Source organism: Clupea harengus, chromosome 5 (genome assembly GCF_900700415.2).
Source record: "Clupea harengus chromosome 5, Ch_v2.0.2, whole genome shotgun sequence".
Lineage (NCBI taxonomy): Eukaryota > Metazoa > Chordata > Actinopteri > Clupeiformes > Clupeidae > Clupea > Clupea harengus.
The window spans coordinates 12,057,116-12,074,353 of record NC_045156.1 but is presented as its reverse complement, the minus strand read 5'-3'; the positions used below and the strand labels follow the sequence as shown (position 1 = coordinate 12,074,353).

The 17,238-nt window shown below is 41.9% G+C and overlaps 2 protein-coding genes across 5 annotated transcripts; one reads left to right on the top strand and one right to left on the bottom strand.

Annotated features, from left to right (window-relative positions):
• Positions 1-399: 399 nt before the first annotated feature.
• LOC105907582 (coatomer subunit zeta-1) lies at positions 400-3,204 on the bottom strand. Its single transcript, XM_031567714.1, has 9 exons — positions 3,097-3,204; positions 2,673-2,741; positions 2,456-2,537; positions 2,239-2,330; positions 2,074-2,129; positions 1,892-1,969; positions 1,240-1,291; positions 1,065-1,103; positions 400-540 (listed from the first exon to the last, which is right to left on the bottom strand). Exons 1-9 carry the CDS (start codon positions 3,112-3,114, stop codon positions 493-495), a joined length of 534 nt encoding a protein of 177 aa, XP_031423574.1. The 5' UTR covers positions 3,115-3,204; the 3' UTR covers positions 400-492.
• Positions 3,205-3,743: 539 nt separating this feature from the next.
• On the top strand, positions 3,744-10,153 carry hnrnpa1a (heterogeneous nuclear ribonucleoprotein A1a). 4 transcript variants are annotated; one of them, XR_004163707.1, is made up of 12 exons: positions 3,744-3,854; positions 4,610-4,726; positions 4,838-4,984; positions 5,114-5,324; positions 6,097-6,192; positions 6,419-6,487; positions 6,746-6,814; positions 6,922-7,098; positions 7,203-7,340; positions 7,691-7,759; positions 9,869-9,955; positions 10,035-10,153. XR_004163707.1 is itself a non-coding variant. In XM_012836627.3 (11 exons), the coding sequence occupies exons 1-10, from the start codon at positions 3,840-3,842 to the stop codon at positions 7,750-7,752; spliced, it is 1,101 nt and encodes a 366-aa protein (XP_012692081.1). In that variant the 5' UTR covers positions 3,744-3,839; the 3' UTR covers positions 7,753-7,759; positions 8,355-8,825. The 4 variants fall into 4 exon arrangements, 2 of the variants coding, with proteins under 2 accessions (XP_012692081.1, XP_012692088.1); XR_001162738.2 differs by lacking the exon at positions 7,691-7,759; XM_012836627.3 differs by lacking the exons at positions 9,869-9,955; positions 10,035-10,153 and adding an exon at positions 8,355-8,825.
• The last annotated feature ends 7,085 nt before the right edge of the window (positions 10,154-17,238 follow it).

Here is a 17,238-nt window from a genome sequence, read left to right as displayed (position 1 = left end):
ACAAGGAGCAACAGGAGGAATAGAGAATTACTGGGCTGTTGTCAAAATCTATAAAGGTAAGTAGCTGGTGTATGCTACAGCCGGGAAGAAAAAAAAATCACAGCAGAGAGGGCTTCCTTATGATCACACACTCCAGACATTACCAGCATACAGGCGTTTCCCTTCTTACTGGAAAGAGATCGTTGTCCAAACCATTGAGTCAAAAGATGAATTATGTCCTTTGATGGGTGATGTAATTACAGGATTCAGTGCAATGATCTCTGTGATATACAGAGGTATGAATACAGGAATGTCACTGTGTATGTGTGTGTGTCTGTGTCTGCATGCGCGCGCATGCGCGCACCTGTGTGTGTGTGTGTGTGTGTGTGTGTGTGTGTGTGTGTGTGTGTGTGTGTGTGTGTGTGTGTGTGTGTGTGTGTGTGTGTGTGTGTGTGTGTGTGTGAGTGCGAGTGCGTGCGTGCGTGTGTGTATTCAGGGGTTGTGGTTCCCACTCTACCGCAGAAGTGACCATTTGATTTGTTCCTTTGCAGACTGAAGCACCTTTAGAAACAGAGAAGATTGTTAAAAGAAAATGAGTCTCAATGTACAAATACACTAAAATGCAACAGATGTGTCATGACTGACTGCCAATACAGTCACAGTTCTCAAGAGTTAGGAGAATAAGGGACATTCATTTCCTGAGTGGCATCCTCAACTGCCCCCAATGAGACTGGTCCCGCACACACAGGACTGTGCAAAGGGAAAAATCTAATGTGATGCCCCTCAATACACTGATAAGGGTTTGCCAGACAAAGACTAAACTTGTATGTCCACTCACCGCATTGTAAAATAAAGACTGTAGACTAAGGGTACCATCTTGTTGCAAAAGAGGCCAAATGGATTTTCCATGTTTGGAAGAATGTTCTAGACAAGTTGAGATGCACTCACATTGTACGGTTTCAAATTAACCTGCAGACCTTTCTACAACCAGGTCATCTCTGCACAATTCCTAGGGGTCTTAACCTTAGACCTAACGGCCTACTGCAAAGCAGATATGCCACACAAGTCAGTCAACGCACTCGTACCTGAGTCACAGTCTGCTCTGTCAATGGAACATCGTCACCCTGCAAAGAAAGCAAGAGAAAGCTCTTGTTTGGATCTCATGGTCTCTCAAGTCTCCGTTGTCAGAATTTCCCTGAGACATAGACGTAAATGACAACAACAACAACAAAAGGCCATCAGAGAGATGATGGTTCTTACCCTCAACGCTACGCGGTACACAACCTGCTGTGGGTCACTCTCTAGGATGACTCTGAAGGATCAAGAAATAAAAAAAATAAAAACAAGATCAGTGAATAGATAGACTAAAATGATTGTTTTAAAATGAAAAACCTGACAAACTAAGGTTGTAAATGACTGATGTTTATTCGCCATTCAATGTTGCCATTGTGCCTGCTCTAAGGGGGTTCAGGCCCCGAGCTCTGTAAGGCAATTTTATTGTTTTGCCGCAAAATGTACAATGAAATTGGAAAAAGCAGTCTTACATTTTCAAAAATACGTATCTTCTTGTATCTTCTATGCTGACCCTTTATGGTATTGTTTGTTCAAGGAATTGCCCTAATATTTTCAACTATATACAAACTTCTGGTACAACCTTTACAATAGAATATAATGTTTTCATTTTATAATTTTGGAATATAAAAGTATTAAAATAATACATTAAAATAGTAGAGGTGGTATTTTTGTTGTTGTTACATCAGTTACATAAGTTTATGAAAGTTGTTTGGGATGAAAGCATGTGCTAAATAACTACATTTAAAATCAGTTGCATTTTAAAACACATAGATGGCATTCTAAGGGAATGCCATTTGAAGTGTGAAAGGTGAAACCATAGTTGATGAACAGGTCTTACCCTCCATCTACAATTTCATCAACCGCTAGGAACAATCCTTCCATGTTCTCTAGCAATGCTCTTCTTTCCACATTCTTCCTGCAGGGTGAAGGATATGGAAAACACATTTTATGAAACTCATCATGTGGTGACCAGACCAGCATACATCGAGGAGAGGGGAATAAATACACAGAATGACTTACCTCAACATTTGACTGAGGGAATCAAACAGGCAGTTCAGGACAGACATCAGCATCAGCTGATTTGAAATGGGGAAAAAACAAAGGTCCATGTTTATGTCTAAAACTTATCTTGTGAAGAACCATTTATGGATGGAATTCAATTGATTTGTTTATGCTTGTTTTTACCTCATTTTCATGTGAGCTTCCAATAACATAAAAGTATAAGTCTATATTGCTCTTGTAGACCACAGTCAGTCCTTCTAAAAGTGCTATCTCACCTGGGGAGGCAAACACACTGTGGTATGAGATGGTGTACTATACCAGCCAGTGGAACATGGCTAATGGTCTGAGACTAGAGATACAGTGAGTTTGAAGGGCATATTAATGGACAAATACAGCTTACTGTCTGTGCGGTGAGTCTTGTTGAAGATGTTCTTCTCAAAAGCTTTCTGTTCCTTTACTGTCGGGTATGTGTCATCATAATACTACAGAAACGAGAAAAATGTGGATAATCACATAAAAACAGCGTGTATTGAGATAACAAAACAAAAGTGTTATACAAGGCATCGACAGGAGTAACCGTATGTTTTGAATATGGTAAGGAACTTAAAATAGCATACCTTTGCATATAGTCGTTCACCGTCATTGTCAAGAATGAGTACCGCTTTTACAGTGTACAGTGTGGGTTCCTGGAAGTATAGCAGCAAAAAACATAATGGTTTAGTAACTGCATCATTTCTCGTCTTATGACGATCTTACTTTGCAAAAATGTACATCCAGAACAACGATCCCATATGGAGTGATAGGTCAAATGTCCATCATCCAGATACTTAAGTTGAAAAAAAAACCTTGTGCCCTTTGCCCAGCTGTGCTTAGACAGCCAGCTACAACACAATGCATATTATGATGAGAAAACAATCAATGTATTATGGCTATGTCTGAAGTTACACTATCAGACACAGTCCTCATGCAAAATATTTTACCATTGAAATACCATGCATTCTAATGACTTATCAGTCAAATATTGCAATATGCACATCATACCAGGGCAAACGAGTCCATCTTCACTTCCTTGCTTTTGGATGACGCTGGAACAACCACTACGTATTCTTCTTCTTGAGTTTTACCTCTACGATGTTCAAATGTCGTAAAGCTCCCTATCGCCATCTATTGGGAAAATTATAAAAGACCGTGGTAAAGAGGAACTGGTTAGACATACTGTATGTCCTTGTAACCATAGCCATCTATATAGGTCTATGCTTGTAACCACAGACAGCGAAAGGGTGAAATACGGCGTTTATATTTTATATGAACATCATATCCTTACTCTATCTATCATATACTTACTCTTAAATCTCTATGGGTTCTGACGTAACACACTATCTAGTGACAGTCGCACAAACACAAGCCGAATTTGTGAAATGACAATAATGCTGAAAAGCATATAGGCCTTTGATGCCTATAATGCAAAAGGGAAACCATGTCATATCATTATATTAACAGCAAGTTAACAATAGGAAACTGTTGGTTAAATTAAAACCATATTTATCAACACACTACATTTTAATTACAAAATCTTGTGTCGCTGTATTTTTGTTTTTGTCAGTGCAAAAGTGTGTTATCCAAATGTGTGATCCAATCAGCTTCCAGTTTACTTTGGCGGGTTTTGAATCAATCACCCGAAAATCACTTTACTGAGCTTTCAACTGTTCGAAGTCGGATTGCGCATTGGCGTGACCACAAAGAGGGTTGGGCTGTGGAAGGTAGTGCTAAACCTTCGTACCACGATGTCCAAGCAAGAGGTAAATTGTTGTCTGTTAATAGGCTTGCTTAGACATTTCAGCCTAGATGTAACAATGCATTTTAGGCTAATGTGAATTTTGTACACTTCTGTGCTGTCCGAATTATTTTTAACTGTATATCTAGCTGTTAGCGAAGTCATAGGTCAAACAACCTCTCATCGTGCATTTTGCTGTTTAGCAGTAGAAAGCTAGGGTAGCTAGCTTGGATAGCAATTGACACCTATTGTTTCGTTAGCTTGCGAACAGTGGGCCATTTGTAGATATTAACCAATGCATTAGTGTCCATACAATTTTGGGTTGAGAACTAGTTGAGAACACATTTGTTGAGTCGAGGTAGTCCTTGGTTAATGTTGATTATAGCGTCATATAAATCGAGTGCGCCATTTTACGCCGGCAAACTAACGTTAACTAGCCTACCAGCTAACCATAGTGAATGTTTTCAAGGGAGCGGATATGCAGTATCAATGGCCAGGTAAGATACACTAAATGGGATGTCACTGGCACGTTTGTGGTTGAGTGTGCTTCGGTTTTGCAGTTAATTCGCTAAAACTTTCGTATGGCCTTTGACCATTTCTTTAATTTAGCTCGAGTTGCTAATCTCTTCGTAGTATAAAAATGGCGTCACGGATATGGCCTGCTGCTGTATCACCTCGAAGCAAACCAACCACAACATGAAGGTGTTGGAATGGAAATGCATGAAGGCGAATGTTCTCATATAATTTATATTCGTAATTGCTACGTTCCTACATTCACAGGCGCCCCGTGAACCCGAGCAGCTCCGCAAGCTGTTTATAGGAGGACTGAGTTTTGAGACGACAGACGAGAGCCTTCGTGCCCATTTCGAACAATGGGGAACCCTCACGGATTGCGTGGTGAGTAGCATGTTAGAAGCATCCATGGTGGCTGTCAGTGGTTTGTGTGTCTTTTTGGTCACATTTGCTTCGAACATGGTAGAAATGACAACTGCTCATACTGTGCCATAGGTCATGAGGGACTCCGAAACGAAAAGGTCAAGAGGATTTGGGTTCGTGACGTACAGCTCTGCAAAAGAAGTCGATGAAGCCATGTCCGCCCGTCCACACAAGGTGGATGGAAGAGCAGTGGAGCCCAAGAGAGCAGTTTCGAGAGAGGTACCCAAACTGTCCATGACCATTTGACCAGTCAGAATAGTGTCCATACATTTCATTCCTTAAAAGCGATTATTTTTATACGTATTCTTATAAAATTATTCTTAATCAAGTCCCCCTTTGCTTTGTCAGGACTCTTGCAAGCCTGGAGCTCACACGGCAGTAAAAAAGATATTCGTTGGAGGCATCAAGGAAGACACTGAGGAGCACCATTTACGGGACTACTTCATAGAGTTTGGTGAGATTGAAGCCATCCACATCATGACTGAGAAGAACAGTGACAAGAGGAGAGGATTTGCATTCGTCACGTTTGATGACCACGACTCTGTCGACAGGATCGTCAGTGAGTGAAAAACCGCCTGGTTCCCAATATTTCTGTCCTAAATTGGCTCAAATTACTGAGCCAAGAAGAGTGCATGGTGTGCCAGGAACATGTCTATGTCCCTCTGGTGATCGCCAGTGTCTTTTTTTTGTCTTAAGTTTTTTTTATTTCTTTTAAAGATGCAATTCCATATATACATAGAATTTACACATGTATGTTACAAAACATCTCACATTTTAAATGGGAAACACACAAACAAGCAATCGAACTAAAAAAAAACACACAAAAACAAACATAAAACAACCTTAAAGGCAGCTCATATGAACCCTCGCAGCACCCCATACCCATTACATTTTACATACAAATATGCATTAAGTGTAATATATATATATATATATATTACATATACACACACACACACACACACACACAACCCTTTTCCATTATATTAATTAAAGTCCTGCATCCCTTCTAGAAGTTTGTGATCGCCAGTATCTTGATAAAATAAGATATGTGAGTGACTTGATTAACCCTAAGAGCTTTTGATCAAAATTGTCAATAAGGAGGCCGTAGGTTTTTTTGTTGTCAGTACATTTTCAAAAATTGACCAAAAGAATGTTATGGCTCCATTACCTTGTGTCCAAAGGGCATTAGTTACGGCAGATATAGACATTGCTTCCTCTAATTGAATGCTCCGTTTCCTAAATTAATATAGGTAACCAGTCACAGTTGGATTGAAGAGCAGTTACAAAAGTCAATATGCACTTCTAATGTTTTTTTGCTGTCCTTACAGTCCAGAAGTACCACACGGTAAATGGCCACAACTGTGAGGTCAGGAAAGCCCTGTCACGAGAGGAGATGAACAGGATCGGGATGAGCCCAAGAGATGGTGTGTAAAGTGGCAAAAATGTGTGCCTTTTTTTATATGTAAACATCTACTTTCAGATCCAGTGATGCTAACTTCTACTTTCCATTCAGTCTCACTATGTGTGGCTGGGATGGCCTGTGTGTTACTTTTTACTTGCATGTCAGCCACAGAAAAGTCAAATTGGTAGTCAGTGATGTAGTCTGAACTTTGCGTTTTATCTGCTCTGAAATCCTTGTTCCTTGTCCAGGTGGCCGTGGAGGAGGTGGTGGAAACTTTGGAAGAACTGGTGGTGGTGGTGGCGGCGGATATGGAGGAGGTTAGTTTACTGGATTTGTCAGTTTTTACTACTTTCATAGTGGTTATTGCAAAGCTGCTGCTAACTACAAGGTGGCACGTAACTTCCACAGTAGATGGTCATGTGCCTTTGTCAAAAGCTGTTTTGTAAGTTTTTGTAGCATCACGTTTTGATTCAACAAGAGAAAATTATATGGGTTTTGGTGTGCTGCTTCTTAACTAAAGACCATGAGAAATTATCGTTTTTTTTTTTTTTTTTACAATCTTACCTTGACTACAGGTGGATATGGAGGAGGAAGAGGGGGCTACGGAGGAGATGGTTACAATGGCTATGGAGGAGATGGTGGTGGTGAGTTAGACAGCAGTCTTTAGCAATCGTGTCATGACTTATTCTATGCTCCTTATGAAGCATTATATTTGACAGTTAAATTGAATAATTTGTGTTTTTCTGGACAGGTGGCTATGGCGGCGGTGGTGGTGGTGGTCCAGGAGGCTATGGCGGTGGTAACCGTGGTTATGGAGGAGGGGGAGGCGGCAGTGGCTATGGAGGCAACCAGGGTGGGGGCTATGGAGGCAGCGGCGGTGGCGGCTACAATGGAAGCGGCGGTGGTGGCGGCGGCAACTTTGGCGGTGGTCAGTGAAGCTCATCTTGTGGCTACAATTAAATGACGAAAAATTTTCTTCAAAACCTACCAGACAATTCTACAGATGTTAACTTGGCCTACCCGTCTTTACAGGAAACTTTGGAGGCAGTAACGACTACAATGACTTTGGGAACTACAATCAGTCGTCTTCCAGCTATGGCCCAATGAAGGGTGGTAACTACGGTGGTGGAGGAGGAGGCAGCGGAGCCCGAAACAGTGGCCCATATGGTGGTAAGTCTCCTCGACGCTTAACCATTTTACCCAACACTGAGGTGAATGCATCTCCACAAGTGCCAGTGTACCTCTGATAATGAACCCATCCTAGAAGTCATATAGGGTTGTCCCTTCATGAAGGGGTTCGTTAATGTTCAAGTTCTTTAAAAGAGCATGGCTCTGACACAGCACCGTGTCTTATCTCCCTTACTTGTCCCTTGCGTTCATATTTTGTACCAAATATGTTCCGTCTGACCTTCAGTCTTTAAAAGGGAGCAAGGTATTGAGTGTAGCCCTAACTTGAGTGTAGTGTAACTGTATCCCAGCTGTCCACTAGTTTTTAAGAGAACCCACTGGCCATTTTGTAGGTGGGTATGGTGGAGGATCTGGCGGTGGCTATGGAGGAGGCTCCGGAGGTCGACGATACTAAGCAATGGGTAAGCATCGCGCCCGACAGTGGGCTGTTAGTACCCCCTACTTCCCTTTTTAAAACAACAACAACAACAACCACCACCACCTTTCACCCTCGATTAGACTGCTTGGTTCATCCATGACTCTCTGAAAAGTTCACAGTAACGCTACGGTGAGAGTGCTTACATTGGTCCTGATGAGATAGATAACATGTTCTGTAGTGGTAGGACCATCCCAGACCATGCCTGCATTAATGATGCCATGATGTGGGGTCATTGTAATTGAATACCTAATACTGAGTAGGATTGCGGTGGGGGGATCCAGCAGCAAACTTTCACTGACCACCCAAGCTAAGATCTCACAGAAGAACTTATGAATTTGGCAGTTTCCAAGTTTCCTTGTTATGTAAAGCAGTGCTTACCTACTTCAGTCAACAGTTCAGTCTTCACTTCGCTAATGACCTCTTGCGTAGCTTTGCTGAATTGAAGGTTTGCTTCTGTGACTAGCATCCTCTGATCCCCTGTTTTTTTGTTTTGGTCTTTTTGTTTTCTGAAATGCGAGGCAGCCAGAGGTGCCAAAGTGGTAACTGTGTGTATATGTATGTTCCGTATTGTCCAACAGGCCACAGTGCTTAGGAGAGGAGAGCCAGAGAGGTGACAGGGAAAGGAGGAAAGCAAAGAAAGGAGCAAGGAAGCAGGTTTACAACCCTAGATCTGCTCAGCCATGCGCTGTGGTTGATGCTAACGCATCCGCTGCACGAAGAGACGTGTACATTAGGGGAGGAAAATCATGTGGGTTGGGAGGCGGGGGAGGGGGAGGATTGCAAATGGAAGGAAACACCAGTTTATATATCATTTGTTTTTGTCTCTTTCCCTTTTATTTGTAATAGGAAACAAACAAAAAAAAGCTGTCGATAGTTTGTAGTTTTTGCTTCTTTTTTTTTTTTTGTCTTGTGAAGTGTAAGGCATTCCAATAGGTCATTGGTAGGGTTTAACTTTGTTTTGAGGTATATTTTGCATCCCCAAGGGTGTGTTTTAAATGTAAATCGCCGCAAATCAAGATTAAATAAACAGCTTCAGTTTTTCTTTTTTATTTAAATGTGTACGTGATCACTCTTCGTCTTGTAGTTTTTAGAGGTTTGTTATTATGGTTGAATTGAGTTGCTGCCAAAAAGGTAAACACGTTTTTACATGCTACCTTCATACACTCACTGTAGTTGTAGATCATGTACATATTCCATGCTTAAGGTGAGGCGCCTTAAATGGGGGAGAAAAGCCTAAGCTTTTCAACTGCATTAAATTTGAACCCATCTGAAATTTCTGCTTTAAGTTGTTTTGAGCTCTTAAAAGCTCTCTTGCATGCTAGACTGTAGTTGGTTATACCAGTTCCTCTCAATCACGGTGCATCATACTTGAGAAAAAAAAAAAAAACTACAGGACAGCCCACTCCTAGGACCATAGCTACCTGTAAACTGCAAGTCGGAGGCAAGCTGCCACACAGGACAGCGAGACTAGCCAATGAGAGATGCCGAGCAAAGATGCTAGCCAATGGAAGGAGACCAGCTCAAGGGCTAGCCATTGGAAGGAGCCAGCTGAGAGGCTAGCTATTGGGAGACACCAGCTGAGGGAGGGAAGTAGCAAGATCCTCGCAAGGAGCCAGCCAGCCAGAGAAGCAGTCCTGAGCAAGTCTTATTGAGTACAAATGGTTGCTCTTGAAAGACTAGCAAATGTCAAGGTATTTTATATACCCAGACTGGTAGGTAAGAAGAGAACTTTTAAATACACTCTTTTATGTATGGTGTGTTAATTTAATTTTGTTTTTTTATCGGAATGTCTGTTAGCAGTCTAGTATTTGCCTCTAAAGATGGTTGATGCTTGACTGGCTAGTTGAGACAAACCTCGACTGCTATTACAATGTAGTGTGTGATGGTGGTTTATTTATTACTAAGTGCGATTGAGTGATGCAAACCCCTTTTAATATTAACTCCAGTGTATGACTGCGATATGGTGGAATTTAGTGCATGAGAGGTTATGTGGTCAGCGCATTAGAGCGTGAGGATTCCTTTGTTCTGTCCCATTTGAGGCCCTTTCTGGATGTACTGGGTTGTACTAAATTGAATCTTTTCCATTTTCCAGATTATCAAAGCTGAGTGAACTGGACTGAACTGTGCTTGACCAGTTAATGCATGTTGCAAACTGGTGGACTCCCATTGAATTTCATTGGTAAGTAATGTCACTCACGGCCTCTTGTTGGTGGACCATTTATTATGCATTCATAACCTTTCCTTTTTCTCTGTTCTAGGGTTCTCTTTTTTTCGTTGACGGACCAAATGATGTTTGCTGGATTTTTAACCTTTTATGCATTTTAAAAATGTGTTTTTAATGCATCTTGCAATAAAATTGCAACTTTTTGATTAAAAATGCTGTGTGGTTGGAGTGATTCCTGAAGCTACCACCATGTGGCTCACTTTTGTTTTTTGGAATACTTGGTGAACAGTTTGTAATCTCAGAGGAAAAGGTTTTCATTAATTTCTGTGTGTAGTAATAGGTTTTATTTATTATATCTTTTTTTTTTGTAAACTACATCTTCTGAAACTAGGCCTAATTTTTTTCAAAGGTACACAATTCACATAACTGCACACAATGCAGAAACTCATCTGCTAAATAAAATACACAATTCCTTTTTTTAAATCAAATGGTAAACACAGCTATGTATATAGCTTGACGTTTTTGGTCAGTTAGGGTGTCACAGTGCACTTCAGAGTGAGCTGATAGTCACCTTAGACAGAATATAAACACAAGTGCAGTGCAGAGTTCAGTCATTTTTCTGAATTACCTTGGACCGAAGTGTTGGATGGTGTATAGTGTATATAGATGACCTTTGTTTATGTATTTACCTGTGTGTGTGTGTATATAGTTTGCATTTTCAGTGTAAGACTATGGAAAATACAAGAGTTTCATTTATTAAAAAAAATTGTCTCTTGTAAAACCAATGCTCTCTGAAATGCCCATTACTCAGCGAATGCTCCCTATGGGAATATAGATGGAGACGTCTTTGGCAGTCCCTCCTTGTTTTTGCAGAATTCAACGCATTATTAACAATTAGCCAATTTTTTCCCCACGATACTGCATATTGTATGTATAATTTGCAAAAAACAAGCCTTGATGCTAAATCTCCATCCTCCTAGTGACCTACTAGCCAAGTTCTAGTGACCAACCAGCATGACATTTTACTTCAACTTAGATTTCAATAACATTTAAGTATGAATAACATGACCATATTGGAACCTGTCTAAAATGTGTACATGAAATGACGACCTGAGAACAAACACACATAAAAAAACCTTTTATGTCTGATGTGATTTTTTAGATCTCTGAATAATTTGGTTGATAGTATATGTGAAGTTGAAGTGGGGTTTAATAGGAAATTATGGCAAATTTGTATGAATCACCACCACAAAATCAGTCAAAAGTGCGAAAAACCTGATGGGCCCGCTTTGGTCAAAAGGATTAGGTCTTTCAGGGAGACTTTTGCAGCACAGAAGTATTTCTTACCCAGTGTGAGCACAAACTAGGGGACTATTCTCCAAAAGAAGCTGCCAATTACAAATGGAATGCAAAGGGTAGCCATAACTCTTGATGTATGTGACTGCTCTGCGCGCAGCTCATGCGGAAAGGGCTTTTTGAATGGGATGGTGGATGGAGAGGTCAAGACTGTTAGTCCTGGCCCTGAGAGATGGGTTGGCATGGGGTATTGGACATGAGTTAGGATAGTGCGGGGGATTTCCCCCGATCCTGTTATTGTAGAGGAAAAGTTCTTTTAAAGAAAAACTCAAAATTGAAGCATAGGAGATGGAGTTTGAGGTATACATGGATCAGTTCAGTGGAGACGGTCCAGTTGGACGCAACACGTCAAATACCGACAAGTTTTAGTCAGCTGGCTGTCTCAGTGGATTTGATTTTTATGAAGTTTATGAGCTGAAGTACTTCAATAGCTCTCCTTTTCCATCTGCATAGGCAACACATCAGAGAGACATTCATTTCAAGATTAATGAGTTCAAACGCCCATTTGGCTCGATGCTCATCCATACTGCTCTCCAGTCCACAAAACTAATGTTGAATGCAAAACATACTAGAAGGGTTGGGTAAGAACCAGCCACATGCATCCCTCACAGCTGCCCATAAGAAACTAGCCGCCCATCCAGCCACTGTCGATTGAGACTTCTATTGGGCGTGATAGTATTTAATATAATAAATGAACTGGTAGAACCTGACTTGCTCCGAATGTCTCTTTTTCTTCCCCCCATCTCTCTCTCTCTCCATCGCTTCTTGATTTTCCTTCCCTTTGTTCGACTGGTTAGTTTTACTGTTTCAGAGCAGTCACATGGCCACCCAGGCCCGGCTTCTGATTGGCTGCTCTTTCCTCATTTCTTCCTCTCTCCCCCTCAGCCCTGAGCAGACTGGAGAGTTATGGCCGTCATAAAAATGTAGATAATGCATTGTTAACTAATTCTGCGTGCTAGGAGCTGATATATCCTTCGCTCTAAATCTTGATGGCTGTAATAAAAGGCAAATGCTAATGCTTTGCCCTATACCGGCTTAGATCAGTCTCTCTCTTTTTTTTAAATGGAGAATAAGGAGATGAAGGGAGGGGTAGGTAGAATGATAGGAGATGGGGCACTGGGCATGTGTGTTGGTATTTCAAGGAAACCAGACAGGTAATCTGGGCCTGGGATATGTGGGAGAAGAGAGAGACTGTAGCCTGCTTCCTCTCTATTCTCAGGGACCTGCAGATTAACAGGCTCCTGGCGTAAGCCTTTAAAAGCAGAATGTGTCAGAGGCTGTGACGGCTCACTGCGGCGAAGACAGTGCGATGGGGTGGTGAGAAATTTTCACCTCTTCATCTGGCAAGTGAAAAGGACAAAGGTGAGCCAAGAAAAAATGCCACACCTCTTAAAGGAAAAGAGAAGGGGGAAAATAGATCTTTTCTGGATCCCATGAAATGTGATATTGCTGTCTTTTGCTCGTAAACCTCAGGCCGCAGAAGCAGTTTTGTCAAAATTGATGTGACCTTGCATGATTTAAAGAAACAAGGGCAGTCTAAACATAGAAAAGTCTTTATTTACCTATGCAAATTTCAAATTGAGGATAACTTTAAGTGTTTCCTAGTGTCAGTTTTCACGGACGTGAATGCCTCAGTTTTAACTAGAGAACACACCAATATCATGAAACCTCCGCTCTACGGATGAAGTGGCATGTTCCCAACACCATCCTCAGTTGCCAAGCCAACACCTGGTTTCACAGTCAGAACTTGCTGGATACGGCCCTCGAAGAGAATTTGCATTCAGTGTCAAAGCCATCGCTATCCGGCTTCCTCCTGTAGTGTGAGAAATTAGCCCAGTGCTTCATGGGCCGTAGCAGTACGCAGTGCCCCCCCCTTCCCTTCTTTTCACCTCAATGAATGAGTGCTACTGTGGAGCCATGTCAGGGTTTCCATGTGGTTCATGTTTCTTTTTGGCCCCCTACCTGCTCCTTCTGGGGCCCCGTGAGCACGCCGGATTTGTGACAAGGGAATACAAACATGCCAGTGGAAAGACAATACATCAGTGCCTCGGGTGGAAGGCTCCGGAACATGATGTCAAACCCTGGACGTGGTCTCAGGCTGGCCTTTAGGTTTTTTCCGAGTCACCTGGGAGTCCCTTGAATCCCACGGCAGGCGTTTACTATCAGTTGGAGCAACAGAACCTGCAGTGTCTCAATATCTGCTGGCGTAAACAGCCGTCACACAAGATGAGGTTTGCAGTAAAGACTATACCTATGCGGTAAACCGCTCAAATAGTATAGTTTTCTAAAACATTCTTGTAAATAACGCCTGAAGTTATACCACAAATTAAATGAACGTTTTTGGGCGCGCTGACAAAGATCGTTTTCAGAGGATAATCAGTACCCTAGAGCAAATTAAACTTTAAAAGCTTTCACCACAACAAATACATAAATCCAAAACCTCTTTTTTAGGAATCGTGCAAAAAGGAAAACAGTTACTTGCTGTGCACTGGCAAAAGCTGTAGGTTATACCTAATCCAGGGCAATAGGAGCCATTGCTTTCAAGCCGTAAATTCTCCTTATTGTGGTACGAAAACAGTTGGAATTTTCAGCATTGTAATGCAAAATGTAGTACTGCTGTGCACCCCCAAATCATGCCGAAACGGCCCCCAGAGCCAAAAACAATCTTAGCTCTGAAACTCGCTCTGGAACTGTAGATTAACTTCGATAAATTTAGTAAAAAAATGGGGAAAACTCTTTTACAAAAGAGTTACATGACTAAGCTTATGGAATAAAACTATCCAAGAACCAACGTTACTGAGAGAGTCATAGCAATGGCTCCACAATCTCTGACTATGCAGGGCTTATCCATTAATCACGTGCAAGTCTTTATTCAGCATATGCTTTCGTCCATACCATACAAAGTGATTCTGAAACACTCAGTTGACTGCAAGCTCATGACTCCCATTTCTGCAAACAATATTCTGTTTCTTTAATACAACTACCTCTTATTTATTTATGCAGCCGTGTACATAGCAGGCTTTGGATCATCTGAAACTGCAAATGGATGGAGATCAGAATACTACTATTGAGCAGAACACAATTTATCTTTAAGGATAATGTGTATTGCGTAAAGAAATAAAATCAAAGAACTCACTCCTCTCTAACAGCCAACATGGGATCGTTTCTAGGAGCAGCAGTTCTACGTTTATACTCTCATTAAAAGCTTTAAGATCGGTCAGACAGTTTCGCCTCTGTGGATTTTTACAGCTGCCTGTTCACCCTTACATCTCATCTCACTCAGTTCTCCTCTCCCTCACAGAGAGACACAGGCGTGTACAGCCCCTGAATCATGGGCCCCTTCCACCCTCCTGTTATGTTGGTTCCATTCACTGTTTAGTCGTGGAGGTACTGATCTGTGGGCCATCATTTTCATTTCACAGTTTATCAGATAATGTCGTTGAAATGTATAAAAATGAAAATGAAAATGTACCACTTGTTTGCCCAATATGAGCAATGTTCATGTTCAATCATTTTTATGGACTTTGGAAACCCTGTTTAGTCCCGTTTTTTTTTTTTTTGTCTGCTACCGCTAGGAGGGTGTTCTGTGAGATGCAATGTTGGATATTCACAATCTCAGGGGTTGTGGTATATAAGACCTCGTGATTTAGCTGGGGGGATGTGAGGAAAATATAGTCACTTATGATGATGTGATCTCAGAGTTCTCAGACTGGACAATGGATCACCGATGTTGCTTGATTTCTCTCCAGAGTTCATCATCTAGGCATTTTTCTTACATAAGATAAGCAGCTCAGCTAAAACCATTTGGTCAGGGATCTGGAAGCAGTGGGGGCTGGTCCACATCTTTGTCTCATATTGTGTAGACGGCCTATTGCAAATTCTTCATATTTGTCCTCAAGCCAGAATGATTTTTGAAAAGATATGGCAGCTTTTTGCAGACACTTCTAAAAAATGGTTCTGCCCGTGTCAACATCCCACAAGCTTCTTGCTGACTGTCTCTTGGTGATCTGTAGCCCCACCAAGACAGGAGAATGTAGATCCCAAAGTAAGTAAATGTGTCTTGTCAATGTCTTTATACCGCTTTTTCCCCAAAATAATGGTTAAAGGTTAGTCATTTTCAGATGCATTTTCCACAGGGATCCGAGGCTCAAATGGCAGACATGATGTCATCAACATATACACATTTTCACACAGCCTTACACAGCCTGAGCCCCTACCCCAACACCTACAATAGGGGCAATGGAAACACCAAACCAAATCACCTTGTTGGACCATATTCCTTACAGATGGTCTGGTTCCACTGATGTCTTACCACTTTCTGCTGTTGTTTCTTGTTTCTTTCTTGTTATTCCTTTTAGTCTCAGGTCAAAATACCTTGACCATAATATCTATAATATAAATATGCCAATGTGTTTTTTTCATGTTCCATTCATGGAAACTGAGCTAATCATAAAGTTTCATGTTAGGATAATCATTTTTAGACCAATTCCATATTTAGGGAAAGTCGTTTTGCCCCGAGCAGAGCATAAGGGTTAATGACGGCGCTGACATTACAGCGTAAGTATGTGCTAATGCGTCTCAGATGTGTTGCCGCGGCAACGGCCGAGGTGGAGCGGGGCCTCCTGCGGAACACGGGCTCCATCTGTTTCCTGTTTCTCCCGGCACGGAGACGGCAGGGCATCAGCACGCGCGGCAGAGCCAGGAGACAGGAAGTGACCTTCTGACCAATCGGCGGGGGGCAGCTTTGCAGGCAATAAGGATGGAGAGACACGGAGGGGAGGAAAATACAGTGCTGACTTCCAGCGCACAGTTCACTGCAGTCGTTCACTTATTAATCACAAACAGAAAAGGATACCACAGGAAGTGAGTACAAACCCACAAAGAAAAGAGGGAGGGTCTGGGTGTGGTTTTAATTTCATTACAGACACAAAATGGACAACATGGGCTGCCTTCCTGGGGATCATATCTCTTGATGTGGCTATGAGAACTGGAAGGGAAAGGATGCAAGGTAAGACTGAGGTATGAAGAACAACATGATAGGCAGACTGAAATGCATGAGTTATTTATCAAGGTTGTAGTGCTAGAAAAGGAAAAAAGACAAGCTGCCAGGACACTTATCTCCAGTAGGGGTCAGCAAAGAGATGTGAAGAGGGAGGACAGAAAGAAAAAAGACTTATAGATTACCTGTCTTCAAAAAAAGCAGAACAGCACAATTAGAATTATGAAGAGGGTGAGAGGCAAGGAAATAAAGGTAAAGATAGTGTGGAAAAAGAAAGGAGAACTATAAACCATCCTTCCTCGACCTGAGAGAAAGGATGAGGAGAGTGAGGAAGGGAGAGAAAACGAGAGGGTGATGGAGAGAGAGATTAGAGGAGATGGAGAGACAAGTGCGAGGGCAAGACACATGGAGAGAAGCAGAGAGAGAAAGAGGGGTAATGACCTTGTAATCAGCAGAGCGGCTCTCCTATTTGATGGAGGACAGCTGATGTACTCTGTGCTGCCTTCCACTCCTCCTCCTCCTCCTCCTCCTCCTCTTCTTCCTCCCCCCTCTCAACCATGCCTGACCCAGGGGTCTGAGCACCAGATGCCTATAGGCCTGCTCAAAGACCAGGTGTTCTCTCCCCAATTCTCTTTCTCTTTTGCTCTCTCTCTTTCTTTCATTCTCTCTCTCTTTCTCTCATTCTCTCTCGCTCTCTCTCTCTCCCTCTCTTTCTCTCATTCTCTCTCGCTCTCCCTCTCTCCCTCTCTTTCTTTCATTCTCTCTCTCTTTCTCTCATTCTCTCTCGCTCTCGCTCTCTCTCGCTCTCTCTCTCCCTCTCTTTCTTTTATTCTCTCTCGCTCTCCCTCTCTCCCTCTCTTTCTCTCATTCTCTCTCACATGAACACATGCCATGCACACATAAACTCTCACATTCCAAACTACATATGTGCAAGTACTCACAC